At 39.3% G+C, this 19,024-nt stretch overlaps 1 protein-coding gene across 1 annotated transcript in view; it reads right to left on the bottom strand.

Moving 5' to 3' along the window:
- LOC125462383 (dynein axonemal assembly factor 5-like) overlaps positions 1–19,024 on the bottom strand; it is a 105,624-nt gene that overhangs the window by 9,083 nt on the left and 77,517 nt on the right. The window contains exons 9-10 of the mRNA XM_048552399.2: positions 10,680–10,827; positions 4,238–4,388 (exon numbers count right to left, since the gene is read on the bottom strand). Of these exons, the coding sequence (XP_048408356.1) occupies positions 4,238–4,388; positions 10,680–10,827 (299 nt within the window). The remainder of the gene's footprint in view (positions 1–4,237; positions 4,389–10,679; positions 10,828–19,024) is intronic.

Here is a 19,024-nt window from a genome sequence, read left to right as displayed (position 1 = left end):
GTGAAACAAAGTTACGATACTAAAGGTATTATACTGCCGGCCCACATGAATTGAATATTGTGACATGGGAGAGTTACGTACAAATTTACAAAACTCTTGCAAACCACAATTAAACTTCAGTCCAGTCACAAAATTTTAACTTTTGAAAGCCCAAAATACAATCCTAAGTTTGTTGTTGCAACCTTGCTTGATCAGAAATACATAACATGGAATTGTAAACAGGACTCAGTTCTTTCATCTAAATCTCTCAACTCCGCACAGCTCTAATCGCCCTTTAGGGGAAAATCGAATTCTGAAATACTGACTCACTGATCGCTGCTCCTCTGTTGTACTTAAGCACATTGAGTTAGAAATTATATGATAATCACTAATGATTTTAATATCAAGCTGAAAAATTCATATTTCAAGAGAAATGCATAAAGGAGAGCAGACACAGCTAAAGGCAATTTGACTAATTTGTTCCAAATCATATCATGTCTTGACAGTTTCATCTTAATAACTCTGCTTACAGTGGCAGAGGGTTAGTGTCCAGTGCAAACAGATTTACATACATGAGCAGTACAACCAGGATGTGAAATGAGGAAAACAAAATTACCCAGAAATTTGTAATGACATATAACACTGTCTGAAAAATGGGAAGTAAAATTTAATATTTAATAAATATTCTTTGACCAATTTAATATTTAACTGACATTCTTTTAGAAAGTTATGACCAAGAAGGAAAAACAAGCGATATGCAATTAAAAATAGCAGAGAAGTGGGACTAATGGCACAGGGCCAAATGGTGTTCTGATATGCTCTCTCATTTTGTGATTCTGAATATTCTGCAGAAATAGGTAAAAATGAAATACATCAATTACAATACATCTAATCTTAGAGTCAGACTCAAATCAGAAGTGAATGGCCAGTAAATGATTAAATTCAGTATCGGTACTGACATAGGTTCAAAGCTGCCAATGTCAACTTTCGGAGTTATTTCAGATTTCTGGCACACAACGTGATCAATTTGCAAAAGGAAAGGTTTTTTAGGATATATAAAAGCTAAATGCTTGTAATCAATTCAGGAAAGAGCAGCATGAAATGAGGAAATCCAGGATTTTTCAACTGGATGTACTCAGATGGATTGAACTGCCTTTCTCATCCATAGCTAGTGTGCACTGTATTAACTACACACAATCCCTGAATACTTTGTAACATACTAGCCAAGGGTTTGTTCCACCTGGGAAACACTTAACACACATTGGATTGAAACAAAGCTATAATTTGCATTTGCCTGCAATGCTATACTATTATTTTAAACATGATAATTGAATTGTTAAACTAGTTGATGACTCGAAGAACAATTAATTGCAACTCTGTACTCTTGCAAACCACTATTAAGGTTGACATATACCATCTGTGCTATAAGGTTTTCTTCTGCTTTATTTTTGACTGTGTAGAGCTGATGAGGAAATTACTTGGTGACCTGAAAGCAAATTAGCAGGAACACTGGAAGCTCCTTCTTCAGCTTATGTATTTGCATACTTAAAAGAAAGCAAAACCTCTTCCAAGATATACGCAAAGTAGAAATTCATCTGTGAAGGAAATGTGGCCAACATTTCCATTGGGTGTTGAAACAGTAATCAAATGGCTTCAGGTAATGTTATTTCTCCAAAAGTGAAGCCTGAATTTTTGCCAGGAATTTGACCAATTTTTTGTGAAGTGGTTTTAGGGTCTGATGTTGGCCCACTTTAAAATGCAACTTTGCAATGGGAATTTTCTTCTAATGCCAAATGGTTTGATCCATATTCAAAGATCATTATTTACATGCCGCTCAGAAAGCTCCAGCTGCTTAAACTTCAAGCAGAGGACACTGGCAGTGGGAAGACACTGTTTCAGATGGGCATTTATGGTTGAATGTTTGGTTCGGAATTTAGACAGATTTTATGCCTCACAATCAGATTTCTCACATATCACTTCATTCAACTTCAGATAGCCTATTTGCCTGAACTTTGCCCTGGGAATTCTCATTTTCTATTATCCAACAAATTCCAGGAATTTTCCTGATGGGATGAATCTAAACCTGCCTTCAATAGGGACAGACCACATGCAGGAATGAAAACTAGTTGAAGTACTGGAAATGAGTTCTGGCACTGTGGCATACCCCTTGGCTGCTTGGTGAAACAAACATCTTTGGGAATCCTTAGGACTAAGCAAAGACAGGAAAATGATGACTTCTTTTCCTACACTCACATTTATTTGCAACTTTTTAACAGTTAATCTCAATCCCTCATGGAGACCTTACCTGAACTGCATTCTTGAAGGAGAGTGACAGTTCATGTACATTTTACATGAAGACAGGATGCTCCTTGAATAGTATCAGAGATAATGGGAACTGCAGATGCTGGAGATTCCAAGATAATAAAATGTGAGGCTGGATGAACACAGCAGGCCAAGCAGCATCTCAGGAGCACAAAAGCTGACGTTTCGGGCCTAGACCCTTCATCAGAGAGGGGGATGGGGGGAGGGAACTGGAATAAATAGGGAGAGAGGGGGAGGCGGACCGAAGATGGAGAGTAAAGAAGATAGGTGGAGAGGGTGTAGGTGGGGAGGTAGGGAGGGGATAGGTCAGTCCAGGGAAGACGGACAGGTCAAGGAGGTGGGATGAGGTTAGTAGGTAGCTGGGGGTGCGGCTTGGGGTGGGAGGAAGGGATGGGTGAGAGGAAGAACCGGTTAGGGAGGCAGTCCAACCTGTGACTGCCTCCCTAACCGGTTCTACCTCCCCACCTACACCCTCTCCACCTATCTTCTTTACTCTCCATCTTCGGTCCGCCTCCCCCTCTCTCCCTATTTATTCCAGTTCCCTCCCCCCATCCCCCTCTCTGATGAAGGGTCTAGGCCCGAAACGTCAGCTTTTGTGCTCCTGAGATGCTGCTTGGCCTGCTATGCTCCTTGAATAACCCAGAATAGGAATTTGCCATGCACCTAAGCTTGTACAGGGTGCAATGCATTCAAACGTACTGGCATATCTGCCCTCACAGGTATGCAATATCACTGTTTCTGCATGAAATGCAACATGTGTCAACACTTGCAGGCCTAGGGGCACAGGACATGGGAATGGAACTGACTGTAATGCTCAACAGATAGCTAGAGGGACCTTATGGACCAAAATGCTTGCCATGGCACAATAAATGGCTCTACAAGTTGTCGGGGTCAAAGAAACTCTGGTGACTTGAAATTTTGCTCTTTGAATGCCAATATCCAAGGCTTTCAAATCCCCAGTATTTTAACAGAAACAATGAACACATAATGCAGTTTTATTACTAGCTGCTGAAACAGCAAAAAAAGCACCCCTAGTTATATACAGGGGCAGAGTATGCATATGGTTTCAATTTGAAGGGATCAAAACTAGGAGGAGATTGGGCCATACAGGTAACAACAGAAAGGTCATTGCCAAAAAGTCCTACTGTCAGAATCTCAGTCAGAAATAAGTTGCAAAATGTCTTCCTCATGAGGAAAGAGCATCTGAATTCACAATTTTGACAGGGAAAATAAATGCCACATGCAAAAGAACTAATGCTACATTGTCTTCCCTTCACTGGTATGTAAGAGAACATGTTTTAAAACTTCAAGTAATGCCTTAAGAACCTGTCTTTATTCATATGCATATTCATCGTTCTTCAGATGCAAAAATTAACCGGGGAGGGGGGGGGGGGGGGGGGGAGAGAAAGAGAGAAAAAGACAGGTTCTTTTATTCACTATTTTAGATACAAGTGTCAAATATTTGGACAAGTGTTTTTTTGACACACTGAATTGCTAAGTTATCCCTAGTAAGAGGTGTCTGGAGGGAACAAGTAAAAAGTACAGATGCACAAAAATTGAAGAACGACGAGCTGTTCTAGGGGAGCAAAAGGGAAGAAAGCAAAGAGAAACAGAAGAACAGCAACAGAAAAATAAAATGACAACAAGCACACACTGGCGATACTTAAATGAGACAGACAGTCATTAAAGAATGACGGAATATAGAAGATTTGACAGACAAGTTCCACTGGAATCATTATCTGCTCTTCTACTTGGATTTCATGACACTGAAGCCTTACTAAGGCTCCAAAAATGTTAACATATTTGAAATTAATGCAACACGGACATTCTGAAATTAATAGGTGGCCTGTCTACCATTTCCCCTGACAAGATTAGTTAACAATAGACTGGATTTGAGATAGCTTGTCTTCGAATCTTTGACCCTTCTAGAATATACCTGTTCCAATGTAATCATCTTGCTATGCAGCAGAGCCCACAGACAGGATACAGCAGTCGTGCGGATTGCAGCTGCTGTCCTCCCAGCATGCCACAGCAGATTAGGCACCAAAATATCTCTTACAAGTATCTCCAGGTAGCTACTGAAATGCCTGAAGCAAAACAAAAGACACTGCAGTTAGCGATGGAAAACAGAGGCAGGATTATTAACTTGTATATGTGGAATTTTTTTAATTTTAAAATGTTGTGGGCGGAAAGTGACTGAATTTCCAAACAAATAATTCTGCAGGCAAGGTCTAGTCGGACAGGAACAATGTTTTTGTTTTGTTGAACTGACTGGCTTTGCTCAATAAGAAATAGACTAATCTCACCAAATAGACTGACTGTTAAAGATGGAATATTAATCAAATTATGTCTTGCAATTGTGGGTTCTGCAGTATTCCTCGTATTTTTTTTCTAAAACACACCACAGGCTGCAGGCAGCTTGCATTAACAAAAACATCAGGCCAGGAAGGGAGTAACCCACTTCTCACAGATTACCGTTGTGGTATTAATAAAATGCTTCAAGTTCACAAAAGAATCAATGAACAAAAGGTGGCTGCAGAGAATAATCACTAGAATGACTGCTGTGTGTAGCCTTGTGGAGAATATTACTTACAGTTCACAAGTTCTTGTCAAGATTACCATTAACTGCTCTGTCAAGAGTTTGCCTTTTTAAATGGATAATTATCAGGAATTATATATTCTATATTTATACCAAAAACTTAATATAATTGTCAACACCAAGGCAAACCATGCAGCAAAGCAAAGGTTTATTTCTCCTCTTTCTCTTTCCGTCCTAGTATCTGACCTCTCCCGAATATAGGTACATTGTTATCGAGTGTAATTCCTCTTGAACCAATTATAATTTAATATCTTGCTAAGTATCTGCTGTTTATTTCTGAATCTAGACAAAGGGAAAGAGCTTTCCAATTTGCAAGTGGATATGATATGTTTAATTTCTGTGATTAGGATAACAGAAGATGGTACCATTGTGGCAATGTCACTGAACTAGTTATTCCAGGTGAGTAGTCTGAAGATGTCGGGTAAAATCGTACCACTGCAGTGATGGTGGCCATCTCAAACACCATCAATTCTCCAAAAAAATAAAAAGCTGTCTGATTCACTAATGTCATTTAGAGACGGAAATGTGCCATCCTTGTGTGGTCTAGCCTCTAACTAACTCCAGATCCACTCAGTGGGCCCCTGAAATGGCCAAGGAAGCCCTTCAGTTCAAGGACAATTAGAAATGGGTAACAAGTGGTAGCCTTGTTAGCACACCTATGTAAAACAATAAAATTTCCAGCTAGTAATAAAAACCAACGCATAATTGCTTTACTTTCACATTTCGTGATTATTTCTGTGACTGAAGGTGAGCAGAGGTCATGTTCTCATTTTTTTAAAATCTGAAACACACAGCTCATAAACCAGTGGGCAAAGTTTAAAAAAAACAAGTAGTCCACAGATAGAATACAACCTAAGAACTGCTTCATTTTTGTTGAAGGTGTTGATCTGGACCTGTTTCCTTCAAAAAAAATTATGAGCACTGGGAAATGGGACACACTGACTTATTAAAATAATATGGCTTACCTCGGCTATTGTGGTACAATTTATCACAGATGTCAAAGTGAGCAGAGTTTTCAGAGGAGGTTACTGAATGTGAATTGGCCTGAAATCTCAAGTAAATTGTAAGTTTTTCATTAATTGTAAAATGTACTTTTTCAGTTTTGTAGCTGCAGAATATCGAGCAGTCAGGGAACAATCCCAGGGAAGAGCTGGGCACTATAATAATTCTGAGTTAGCACAACATGCGGAGGTTAGGTACTTGACTCAGAGCCCTCCTTAACTGCAACCTACTGTCTTGCAAGTTATTTGTAGACACATCCAAAGGTCCACTCAGAACTATGCATCTGCAGGCCAGAGTACATTAGCTTACAGTGATTACATTTTGACCGTTGTTCGCAAGAATTGCAGGTTTTTCCCCGAACTCAGTCGATGATCTATGGACACATTTTACAGTTATAGGATTAATTACGGGCAAAAGTCTTCAAATGTTGGTTGACATAAGCCATTTTGTGAAATGCCCTGTTATTTGAGTCTAATTTAAAAATATTAAAGATATAGTCTAAGTACTTGAAGTCCCCAATTTACCTCTTTGAAAGACTCTGGTTAACGGAAAACACACACCAGGCTTGTGTTTAACAAGAAATACTCTATATTACAAATAAATCAGTTCTAATTACAGAAACAAAACATGAATTATCAACATATGGCTTTATAGTTGAAACTCTAATGCCCTAATTAGTCCCCTGCATGCGCACACACAGGCAGATAAAGATAGACAAATATGGGCCTTATGGATACAGGAAAAATGCTGAAGAAATAGTTTGATAACACCAGTCTTCAATACTCGATGCTGTATCCGTTGGGTTTCCCAAGACTTCAATTCTCCAGTCTCCTTATTTCTAGATTCTTTGAGGAAGATACACTAATGGATGGCACACTAATTGTAATGTATTTCCCTTACTAGTTCTGGGCAACTGTTTACAGCAACTAACTACTACTATAAATGCCTTCCAGTCTTCTCTGCGATCTGATTCTTCTCTTTCTTCTTCTGTCCAGGAGCCAGAGAGCTGTTATCATGCTAATAACTCTGACATCCATAACTAGTCCGACTGCACAAACAAATTTGCAATTTGTTGCTAGATGATGTACACTCTGCAAATGTAATTGCAACTGGACTTGGTGCAAGTTGTGACATGAGCAGCAGAGGTCTATATGGCTTCAAATTTGTAGGGAGACAGAATGTAGGATGCCAACCATTCGAACAGTCAATTCTGGCGTCAACAAAGACCGGAACCAGTTGAGATGTGGAAATGGGTGGTCATAATGATGGTGTGAATGTGATCTGTAGTTCATTTCAAGATCATACAGAGACACAACTTATTAACTGGTTTGTTGAATCACTCACTGTTATTTGGGAGACAGTCAGTTTTGGGGATAGGGAGCACAGTTTGGACAGGGACAAAAAAATGGTTTCAGTCCTTCCAATATTTTCACTGGTGGAAATGTATGCTCATTCAGCACTGGATTCAAGATAACCAATCTATGTATTTCACAGCAATGAAGGTGTTAAGAAAGGCAGTGACATCATAATGCTGCTTGTTGCCAGCAAATGTGGAAACTAACTCTGCTTTCAGATGGTGCTGCAAAGGGACAGCATATAGATGAGAAATTGGATGGCGGTAGAAGAGGTCAGGTTGCAGGAGCAAGTACAATTTGATAGATATGAATGGTACCAAATGAGAGCAGTTTCATCCAGTTTGAAGACATGGGGAGGAATTGATGAAGGATGACTTTATCAACTGTGTTGAAGGTTGTAGATAGAGGTCAAAAAGGACAAGGATGGAAAAGTTTATTTGTTTCACACTGTCACATAGGGTGACAATAGTTACTTTGATAAGGTCTGGTCCTGCAGCAGGGGCAATGAGGAACCCCCACTTACAGGGATTCAAACATGGAGTTTGGGAAAGATGGGAACAGACCTGGAAGTGACAATACATTCAAGAAATTTGACAAGTAGATAAGCAGGTAAGAAGCAAATTGACCCATGAACACATATGCCAAATCTAAATTCTGTAGGATCTGAGGATTTCCTGAGCTGAAGATTTAAAGGGCAGATCTTTCTGGCAAAAGGAGGTGATGTTTGACTGACATCAAATTTCTGCACCTGAATTAACAGCAGGTAACTTCTGCAGCTGCATAATAATGAGAAATTTTATGTACAGTAGTAGAGTTGTTCTTCTTCTAACAGTTGACATTTTCTTCAGGAAAAAGGGTTGTGTGGAGGCTCTCAGGATATGTTGTTTCCATGGAGGGTCCCCACCATTCAGGTAAATCAAAACTGTATAAACCTCCACCTGATAGGACATCTTTTACAAGAGTTTCCTTAACATTAAGGAGCTAGCACTTGTCTGCTGCTCTGCTGCCTTAAACAAGATAGGCATGGTGCGGAAAACCAGGTTTGGGTAGTTCAAAATGTGCTTGTTAACTTAGCTTGATTTACCTTAACTTTCACTGTTCCCAATTTCTTTATATTTCAATGTGCCATTGAAAACTGAGTCTTTGATGTTTACTTGGAGGACTGTGGTCCAAAGTGCTGGATTTATTGGCTACCCTGAATGATTCCTTTGTTTGGGTATTTCCCAACTCTGCCTGAATGGCAGGTAACAGCCAAAGCCTCCTCTGATGGAAAGGTGTACAGATTTAGTACAAAGCAAGTTCGTCTGAAAGGAGTATAACACACTTCTAGCCACAGGCAATAGAGAAGAGACAGCTGCAGTTGATGCAACAAAGTTCAATAGAAAACTTCCAAAATTTATGACAAAGTCCTTCAAATTTGAACAGAAGTGTACATAAAAGTCAGATTGTTAAGTGGTGCACAGAAAGAATTTCCTTCTGTTAAGGAGCATTCATAGCAATAATTAGCAGTATTAACAAGAGGTTAAAAATGACGAATTCTGATTTTAAAGCATGCAAACCTGTACAATATATGCAAATCACGCTTGAAAATAAATAGCAATGCTAAAATAACAGGTATCCTGTGACATAATATGAAACAACAGAACAAGGATAATCATTGTAAAAGATAAAATAAACTGACTAAAGGGCCTGAATTTTAATGTTATTGACCAGATTGGAGAGTTTAGGGGAGTGGTGGTTGTCAGGGTATCATAAGATACCAGAGTTACTTCTTATCTCTTGTTCCCTAGCTCATTTCTCCCACTTTTCCCCCTTTGTACATACCATGCATATTTCGTGAAGCAAGGCAGACACTATAAACATGAAGAAATTAAGATGTCAGCAATATCATGCAACATGTTAATTTACATTTAGCTATACCTCATCAATAACGTACACATTTACATCAGAAAAATGCACTTAGGATGCCAAACTTGAATCTCCCATTAGTGGATGCTACAGTCGGAACATGCCTGTTAACCTCAGCAGCTTTGGCTGACAAGGCAAGCGAGAGAAAAATGATTTTCACCTGTGTTATAGTCAGCACTGTCCAGAAGATGGCACTCCCTTATTATAATTGTTGAAGTGACCTCAGCTGCTGCCAAAATTACAACTCATTCAAGTTCCATCCAAAATAGCATGTAATTAAAAGTAATTTCTTACAACATAATTAAATACATCATGTGTGACTGATGTTGGATTATCCCAAGAAGGAAACGTTGAATTTAATCCAGTTAATAATGCAACCTTAACTAACTAACACAATTCTACGAGGTGGTCTACATTCAATGACCCAATTCCAGTTTTGTCTGTGTGTTTGCATTGTTCAGAGGAACTGTTGATAGGTAAAATGTCCACATCAAAGCACAATATTTGTTTGGCTTTAAACATTTTTCCAATAGGATTTGCACAAGGAAGAAAAACAAAAATGCTTTTTATTCAAGGCCAATCATGTAAAACAAGAAAAAGAGAAAACAAAATGAGAGTGAAAACAGAACAAGTGGGTGGGCCATTCAGTCTGCACTGCCAAGAAATATCCAGCACCATTAGCATTAATTTGAGACAAAGAATGAGACAGTGTGGCCCTTCGCCATGACAGAGAAATTGTGCACCTGTCATCTGAATCATAAGTCTGTAAAATTCCACAGAAAAGTTGAAAATATCCTGCAGTGACCAAGTCTTATCTGTCCAAGGATATAGTTGTTCTTCAGTAATGATTTTTGTATTGTCACTGCAAATAAAGCATCAGAAATTTGCTGTCCTTCATGTCAACCAAAGCTGGCATGCATGATGAAACAAATGTATATAAAAATCAACTACGAAGAAGCAAGCCATTCAAAGTGGAATAGTGTCTCATAACCCTAAATCTCTCTTCTGCATTTCACAAGTTAACTTCGCACTGTCTAAATACCATGAATTGAGAGCTTGCAAAACTGCTCTTTGACATGACAATTCCTAGTTTAGAAGGTAGTTTCTTTTCCAGAAATGCAACCATTTTTTAAATGGTATATCATCATCTTTCACGAAAGTGGCTTGGTGGAATTCCCGAAACGATTGAAATCTCAGATGAGATGCATACATGTCTGAGCGAGGATTTGGGCCTGCTTCAGAGGAACAATGGTCTTCAGATTACTCAAAATCTTGAAGTGTGAATACTATTTAGTCATTTTAAGATTTTTATTCCTTTATTGATTACTCAATAAAGCAGACGTGCCTTCGAACAACATCAAACGATTGTAAAGGGATGAATCTAGTAACCACTGACCAGACATAAATTTTTCCTTAACCAAGCTACGAGAATATCCGAAGTTGCTAACTGACACAACTCTCACTCGGAGAAATTTGGAATTTTGAACTTAAACATGCATCTGTAATACACCTACCCTTGAGAATTCAGAGTTTCATTGGCATTAAGCAATAATTTTGACAGCACTGTGAAGACTTTTAAGCGCATCTCAGGATCTTTGCTGGGCTGAAGGCAAGTTTTCAAAACTGGAAAAACTTCATGCAATGATTCCCCAAGCACAGGACCTACAAAACAAAATGCAAAAATCTCAGGAATTGATTCCACAGAACCTGTATTTTCAAGAGGTATTTTGAGTGTACTTAAAAGCTAGATAATCCCTATATGCATAATGGCTACTTTGAAATGAACATTTACAAAACTGAAGTCAATTTTATTCAGATTTTATCCGGTTAGTTTCACACATCTTGCAGCTACTTGAGAACTTGCCGTACGGAAACCACGATAAAAAGAACGTTCGTTTTACTTAATTCATTATTTGCTCAACTGTGGTAAGTACTTTATGTGTAACAAATAATCACATTGCATTCTGAGTGGTTTTCAAAGTATCTGGTTCCACTTAGGAGCACTGCTAAGCTCAATAGAGTAAACTCACATCTGTGATAAAGCTGTCAGTTCTCAAAGATCCTATCAGTTTCTCACCTCACACAATGACTGTGAATTCTGGATTGTTCTGACCAAACTGTTACCCACAATATAAACAGTGCCAATTGGCAATTTTGTTATTTTGAAATAAAACTTCCACTTACTGCTTAGCAGGTTAAAAAGTGCCTCCAAAGAAAATGAATATGAATTTGTCTAAAGGTAAGTAGTTTCATTTAAACCCCTACTCAGCTGCAGCCCTGTGGCAATGCATAGATCATGCACAGAACTTGTCTTGAACATGCTTTACGTACAGTATTATTACAAAACTAGGTCATCAGATTTAATTCTGCAATGAAACAAGTGCAACATTATCAACGTGGTCTGGCTGCTTGACAAGGAGTATTTTGAATGAATCTCAAATTATAACACATCTTTGAACGTTTTTTGATGGCAGTGGAGCTTTTCTAGCAGCAAATTCAACATTAAAATATCAAATGCTCAACAATTGCGCATTGTCACCTTCTAAGGTCAAGCATTACTGCTGTCTATTATTTTGCATCACAACTAACCAAGTACTCTAATGTAAGTTTTTGAAAGCACTAATTTCATAACATAGGTGACGAGAGCTGCAGGGACAGCTGTCAAATATGCACTGTTCAACTAAGAACAAAAGAGCAAAAGAGAAGTATGGCACAGGAACAGGCCCTTTGGTCCTCCAAGCCTGTGCTGATCATCATGCCCTGAAAAAACTAAAAAAAATTCTGCTCTTATTCGATCCATATCCCTCTATCCCCTCCCCATTCATGTAACCATCCAGATGCCTCTTAAAAGTCAATGTGCCCGCTTCCACCATCATCTCTGGCAGGGTATTCCAAGCTTCTACCACACTCTGCGTGAAAAACCTACCTTGCACATCTCCCTTAACTTTTGTCCTCTCAACTTGAACCTGTGTCCCCTCGTAATTAAAACCTCAATCCTGAGAAAAAGCCTCTCATTATCCATCCTATCTACGTCTCTTATCATTTTGTCAACCTCCATCAGCTCTCCTCTCAGCCACTGTCTCACAGAGAAAACAATCCTAGTCTTTTAACCTTTCCTCATAGCCAATGTCCTCAAGATCAAGCAACATCCTGCTGAACCTTCTCTGCACTCTCTCCAAACCTTCCACGTCCTTCTGGTAAAATGACAACCAAAACTGCACACAATACTCTAAACACGGCCTAACAAGGGTTTTATATAGCTACAACATGTTTTTCCAACTCTTGTACTCCATGCCCTGGTCAATGAAAGTAAGCTTGCCAGACACCTTCTTAGTCGCTTTGGCCACTTGTGTTGCCACTTTTAGGGAACGGTGGACCTGCACACCCAGATATATCTGTATGTTAATGCCAAAACCCTTAGGAACATTAACAGTATAATTCACACCTAAATTTGATCCTCATCTTTAAGAATATTCACAAATCGATGATCAATAGTTTCTACTGGAAATTAACAAATTCCTTTTGCTTTCAGACAGCAAAAAAAATAACTTCCAACACATAGGTATGGGCTCAAACCTCCACATAAATATCTCTTTGACAGCTGCATACAGAACAAGAGATTTGTGCTTGTATTTTCCAACGAGCAGTAGGCATACACAATGTTATTAGAAATCACGTCACAACCTTACTAGATGGCAAAAGCTTGTTGGATTTGCCACCCTGAATTAGCTAAACTGGAGTCAGTTTCTATAATCATGGAAAGGCTTAAACAGAAGGAAGTTGAAAGGAGACAAAAATAAAAAATTGCTGGAAAAACTCAACAGGTCTGGCAGCATCTGTACAGAGAAATCATCAGAGTTAATGTTCCGGGTTGAGTGGCCTCAGATCTGATGGTAGCTCGGAAAATGCCAGTTTATATGCAGTAGATAGATTACAGGGCGGGTTAAGGAGTAAATGGTGGGTGGGAATAGAGCCCAAAGAGAAAGGAGAGCAGTTTGACAGTCAAAGGAGTGTATAACAATCTTGCTAGTAAGGTGAATAAGTGTTAATGGGGACTGTTAGTGGCTAACAATGGATGGTATGCCATAGCAGACTATGTGATACCAAGGCCAGGTTGTAGGTGCTGGGGTGAAGACATAGGAGAGCTTAGCCCTACTGTTATTGAATTCGAAATAGAGTCAAGAAGGCTGCTGCTCAGGCAGAAAGTGAGGTGCTGATCTTGCAGTTTGCGCTGAGCTTCACTGGAACACTGCAGCAAACCTGAGACAGAGATGGTGGCCAGCGAACAGGGAGTTGTGTTAAAGTGGCAGGCAACTGGAAGCTCAGGATCTTTTTTACAAACAGAACACAAGTGTTTTGCAAAGTGGTCACCCAGTTTATGCTTTGTTTGCCCAATGTAGAGGATTGTGAGCAGCAAATGCAGTAGACTAGATTATATGATGTACAGGTAAAGCACTGCTTCACCTGGAAGGTATGCTTGTGCCCTTGGATACTGAAAAGAGAAGAAGTAAACAGACAGGTGTTATACCTTCTGCAATTACAACAGAAGGTGCCATGAGGCTGTTAGGGGATGGTGCGAGTAAAAGAAGAGTGGGCCAGGGTGTCCCGGAGGGAATGGCCCCTGCGCCAGGCGGGGAGGGGAGAGGAGAGGAGGGGAACGTGTGTCTGGTGGTGACATTTTGCTGGAGGTAGCGGAAATGTTGGATAATGATCTTCTGGATTGGAAACTCGTGGGGTGCTTGGTGAGGACAAGGGGACCCTGTCATTGTTGCAGGAGGGAAGAGAGGGGGTGACGGCTGAAGCACGGGAGATGGGTCGGACCCGACTAAGGGCCCTGTCAACAATGGTGCTGGGCAGTATTCGGTGGAGGAAGAAGGTGGACATTTTGGAAGCTCTGAACTTACTTCCACTCATCCTCACACTTTCCTCCCCTCCTATCTTCTGCATATAAACTGACATTTTTCTAGCTACCATCAGTTCTGAGGAAGGGTGAGTCAACCTGAAATGTTAAGTCTGATTTCTCTCCACAAATGCTGCCAGACCTGCTGAGCTTTTCCAGCAATGAGGTTGCTGACTTGCTTGCCAAGCTGGCTTGTTTTCGTTCCAACATTTTGTCATTTGGCTAAATAACATCATCAGTGAGGCCTCTGATAACGCGATATTGTTCTACTCCGCTTGGAATATATACTGTCCAGTCCGTTATGGTGAGTAGTGTCAATTCTGGGTTTGTACATGGGGTCCAATTCTAGACGTTGATTGCATTGTGCAACGATTCTCACTGATGATATTACCTGGCATGGTGATGAAATGTCTCAACAAAAACAAGCCAACTTGGTAAGCAAATCACCCACAACCTGAGCTACAAAACTTTGGCAAGACTTTTTCCAGCAATTTCTATTTTTGTCTCTGATTTACAGCATCCACAGTTTTTTTTTAAATATAAAGCTATAAGGATGTGCGTTCCAGGTTAACAAAATACAAAATCATACCAAGGTTCAGAATGTGGGGTAGTCAGAAAGTTGAGAAAGATGGGTATGGTCAAAATAGGAAGAGAGAGGTGAAGAACATGGTGGGAGACTTGAGAGAAGAACATTGCTACTTATGGAATCTGAGAAACACGCTAGGCAGAAAATATCACAAAGAAACAAGAGACTGGCATGAAACTCAAATATTTATCAGACGTTTGCAGTTTGCATGAAGAAAAAGAAAGAAACTTGCTATTCTCATCGCAATGATACATATTCCAAATATGAGAAGAGATTGGTTTCATCAAGGATACATAACTGCAAATGTCCTTTTCCTTTCAGATGATGCACAAACATCTGCTTTAATTTTAGACTTTAGAAGATAGAGTTTACTTATTACTTCATTTACATATTGTATAGGAAGCTTTAATTGTAAGAAATATCTGCAGTAAACTGTAAAATCATTTTGACTGCATTTCCGAGCAGGCCACAAATCATGAAGTTATTCAATTACTGGTCACATCACCAGCACTTTGGCCCTCATTTTGCTTTAACAGCATTTGTCTCATCAGTGGAGTAAACTGGTTTGCAACTTCAGGAATACACATATGTGCAATTATATGCAGAAAACGGGAGGAGTTCTCTAAGTTACCTTGTAACAAACCTCTTTCACAAGCTCAACACTGAAACATATGTAACATATGAAGTTGAGGAAAATGCCCAATCAGCACATCGGAAGAGATTTGAGCTGGTACGTTGACAAGTAAATAACTTTGATGACATTTTACATCTTACAAACAACCTCTCTGACTCAGAAAACTTCATTTTAGAAGAAGTGTAGTCTGATTTCTTTCCAAGTTAGCTAGGGTTGGGAAATTTTTAAGATTCAAACTTTCCCCACTTTTCCTGCCCATATCTTTATCAATTTTTCTCAAACACCTATTTTACCAATCTTCATTTTGCTTTCTGTCCATGATTAGAATCTGATTTATTATTCTTGCTTTGTGTGTCTAGGTTGAGATTCTTCACATCTCAAAGAGGAAACTTAAATCTGAAGAGCCTTGCTGTATTATGCCTTACTCACAGATGCTATCAGACGTCTTGCGGACAGCGTCATATTGGATCAGACACTGGATTAAACTAAGTCTGTACTCTAAAGCTTCCAAAACATTTGTGGGCAGCTGTCAGTGAGAGAATAGTGCGCTCCAATCCTTCACTGCTGACCGCAAAATCCAATCCATTAAAACTAAGTGGCAGCCGTTCATAATGCTCTGCCTCAGAAGTCTACAAAAGGGATTGACTAGTATGCTGGATCAGATCTGGAAACCCAGTGCTCAAAGTTGGCCAAGACTTATGCAATGAAAACTTTCTATAACAGCTGTGAGGGTGCCAAGTGAAATCGAAGTTGATTGACACAGGTCTTCCAAAACACGGCTGCTCAAACTGTACAAAAAGATCCCAAAGCACACATCTGAGAGTTAACAAATTTTCAAGCAGAAGCATAAAGTCACAGAGCACAGAAACAGACCCCTAAGTTTAACCATTCCACACTGAACATGTTCCCAAACTAAACTAGTCCCACCTGCCTACACTTGGCTCATATCCCTCCAAAGCCTTCCTATTCCTGAACTTATCCAACTGTCTTTTAAACATTGTAACTGTACCTGCATCCACAGCTATCTCTGACAGTTCATTCTACAGGAAAACAAACTGCATTTGTAGTGTAGAACAAAATATCTTCAGTAAATACACATAGGCACCACTTGTGTGGAGAAAGATGATTAACATGATCAATAAAGTGGTCATGGGCATCTTCATATCTTCATCACTGAGCAAAATTTGGAACCAAAGCACAAGATTATGTCAAATTCAGTAACCAGGTTACTGAAACTGAAAATTGTTATCTTGGGTGCAGACATTGGTAAGGACTGTTTTAAATATGGCTTCTGGAATGCAGGAGTTCAGATTTTCTTCTGGATGTTACTGCAACAAGGATCTTTGTGTTGCATCAATTCTATCACATACTTTCCATGGGACAGACAGGTACTGGTCCAAGATGTAAATGAATAGAAAATCATTTCATGCTCGCAGCAGAGTCTCTAAACTAAATTAGCAAATAAAGAGCTACTAGTTTGACTATTTTAACAAAAACTAAGTTTGTTCATGAATAAGATGAATATTAAACAACACTTTCTCCCATGTAATTTGTGCAAATATCATAATTCCAAAGTGTGTTTCTCTAGCGGTTAGAATCTACATGGGATACTTAGCTGTGTTCTATTTCTTTCTCCACACAGGAGATTTGATAGCTAGTGGTTAAGTATTTGGAAGAAAACCTGCAACATTTTACTCAATACTAGGTCAATAATGCATGTTTCTTAGTAATATTCTTACCATAGAAATTGCTCCACAACGTATTTCACTGCACTGCAGTAACAATTCCAGTCCCATTATTGATTAAAAACATATTTCTCTAATCTATACTTTTAGTCTGTGAGAACAATGATTTCCCATTTTAAATGCCTAATTACAGCTCAGTGCAATGTTAGCTGCTTTTAGCATTCAGTATTTAGACGAGATTTTGTGTTTTAGATTTTAAATTTAACTAAACTCTATAATGTTTACAGCAGTTTAGTGCAGTTAGTTGATTACAAATCCAGCTAAAACTAGCTTCTCGAACAACAGGAGAGCAGAGCTGACTCCCTGAAGTCACCAGGAGTATATAGGGTTGAGAGAGCGCAACCAGCTACAAGTGCAGCTGACACAGAGTGTAAGTCTAAAGAAGTTGATAAGTGTGGGAATCAGATGAATTTGGAACCCGGAAAGGGGGAAGGAGGTGTGCTTAAAGACGGTGTATTGTTGCATTTCCTTTCCTAATCATTCTGGAGGGCACCACTTTAGCTGCTAGATGCCAGTGCAAACTCATTTTGAAAATCAGATTGAAAAACAAGGATGACATAACAGGCACCTGGTAAGCACTATGTACGTACACTGAGGACACCCATGTTGCATGTCTAGAAATAAAAAGTACGACAATTTGAACACAGATATCGAAATCAGTTCTGAAGGGGAATCCCTGGACTCAAAATGTTAACTCTGCTTTCTGTTTTTGTACTTAAAATAGTTACCTGTTTAATTAATTAGCATATATATTTCAATTGTAAGGTTTTACAAATTCATTCACGGGATACCAGAGTCCTGGCTCGGCCAGCATTTATTGCCCAATTAAGAGACAACCCCATTGCTGTGGGTCAGGAGTCACATGGAGGTCAGACAAGACATGGATCGCAGAGTTGCTTCCCAAAAGGACCAGACAGATTTTTCCAACAATCGACAATGGTTTCATGGTTCAATTTGACGTTTACTTCCAGATTTTTTAAAAGAACTGACTTCAGTTCCACCATCTGGCATCTCATCCTTGTCCCCAAAACATTACTGGGGTCTCTGGTTTAATAATCTACCAACAATACATCCCTCAGTATTTAACAGATTTTGCAAATTTTTCACAAATAACAGCAATTAAATAGGAACATTAAATATTGGAGGACAAGGTCATTTGGCCCTTCAAGCCTGCTCTTCTACTAAGTTTGATCATGGCTGATCAACCAATTCAGTAGCCTGTTCCTGCTTTCTCCCCTACCCATTGATCCTTTTAAACCGAAAAACTGTACCTAAATTCTCCTTGAAAACAATCAATGTTTTGGCCTCAACTGCTTTCTATGACAGAGAGTTCCACAGGCTCACCACTCTCTTGGTAAAGACACTTCTCCTCATTTCCTCATCTCAGTTCTAAATGGCATATCCTTAAACTGAGGCCTCCAGTTCTGGGCTCCCTGGTCATCAGGAACATTGTGAACATTGTGACTACATTTACCCTATCTAGTGTGTTCGAACTTTTTAGGTTCCTCATTTTTTTAAACTCCAGTGAATACAGTCCTAACCTATCCAGTCTCTCTCATAAGTCAATATTAACTAAGTAACTAAATTAACAAAATGCATTTAATTGATCAGCACATGGTCACTGGGAAGACGTGTGCCGCAGCAACGGAATGTGGGAGATCCTACACTCAAAAGTGATCCAGCTCAAATACATTTGTGACATATTTCTAAAACTATAAAATAGAGCGCCAATTGTGAGGTATTAGTTTGAAGACTGAGTTGAAGACATTGCGATAAATCAGGGAGGTACTGCTACATTTTGATCCATAAGCAGTCACATTCCCTAGGATAGGGCAGTCTGATGCCATCGACAGTAAGGGGCAGGAGTGAATGATCACAACTGAGGCAGATAAGACGTTGGAGAATGCTGCAGTGCAGGAGCCTCAGTCCTTACAATTATCTAATAAGTTTCAGGTACTTGCCTGTATGGATGAAAGCAAGCTCTGTGAGGAAGA

Source organism: Stegostoma tigrinum, chromosome 23, assembly GCF_030684315.1.
Source record: "Stegostoma tigrinum isolate sSteTig4 chromosome 23, sSteTig4.hap1, whole genome shotgun sequence".
Classification (NCBI taxonomy): Eukaryota; Metazoa; Chordata; class Chondrichthyes; order Orectolobiformes; family Stegostomatidae; genus Stegostoma; species Stegostoma tigrinum.
Note: the sequence above shows the minus strand (reverse complement) of the source record. Positions and strands in the feature narration are given on the sequence as shown.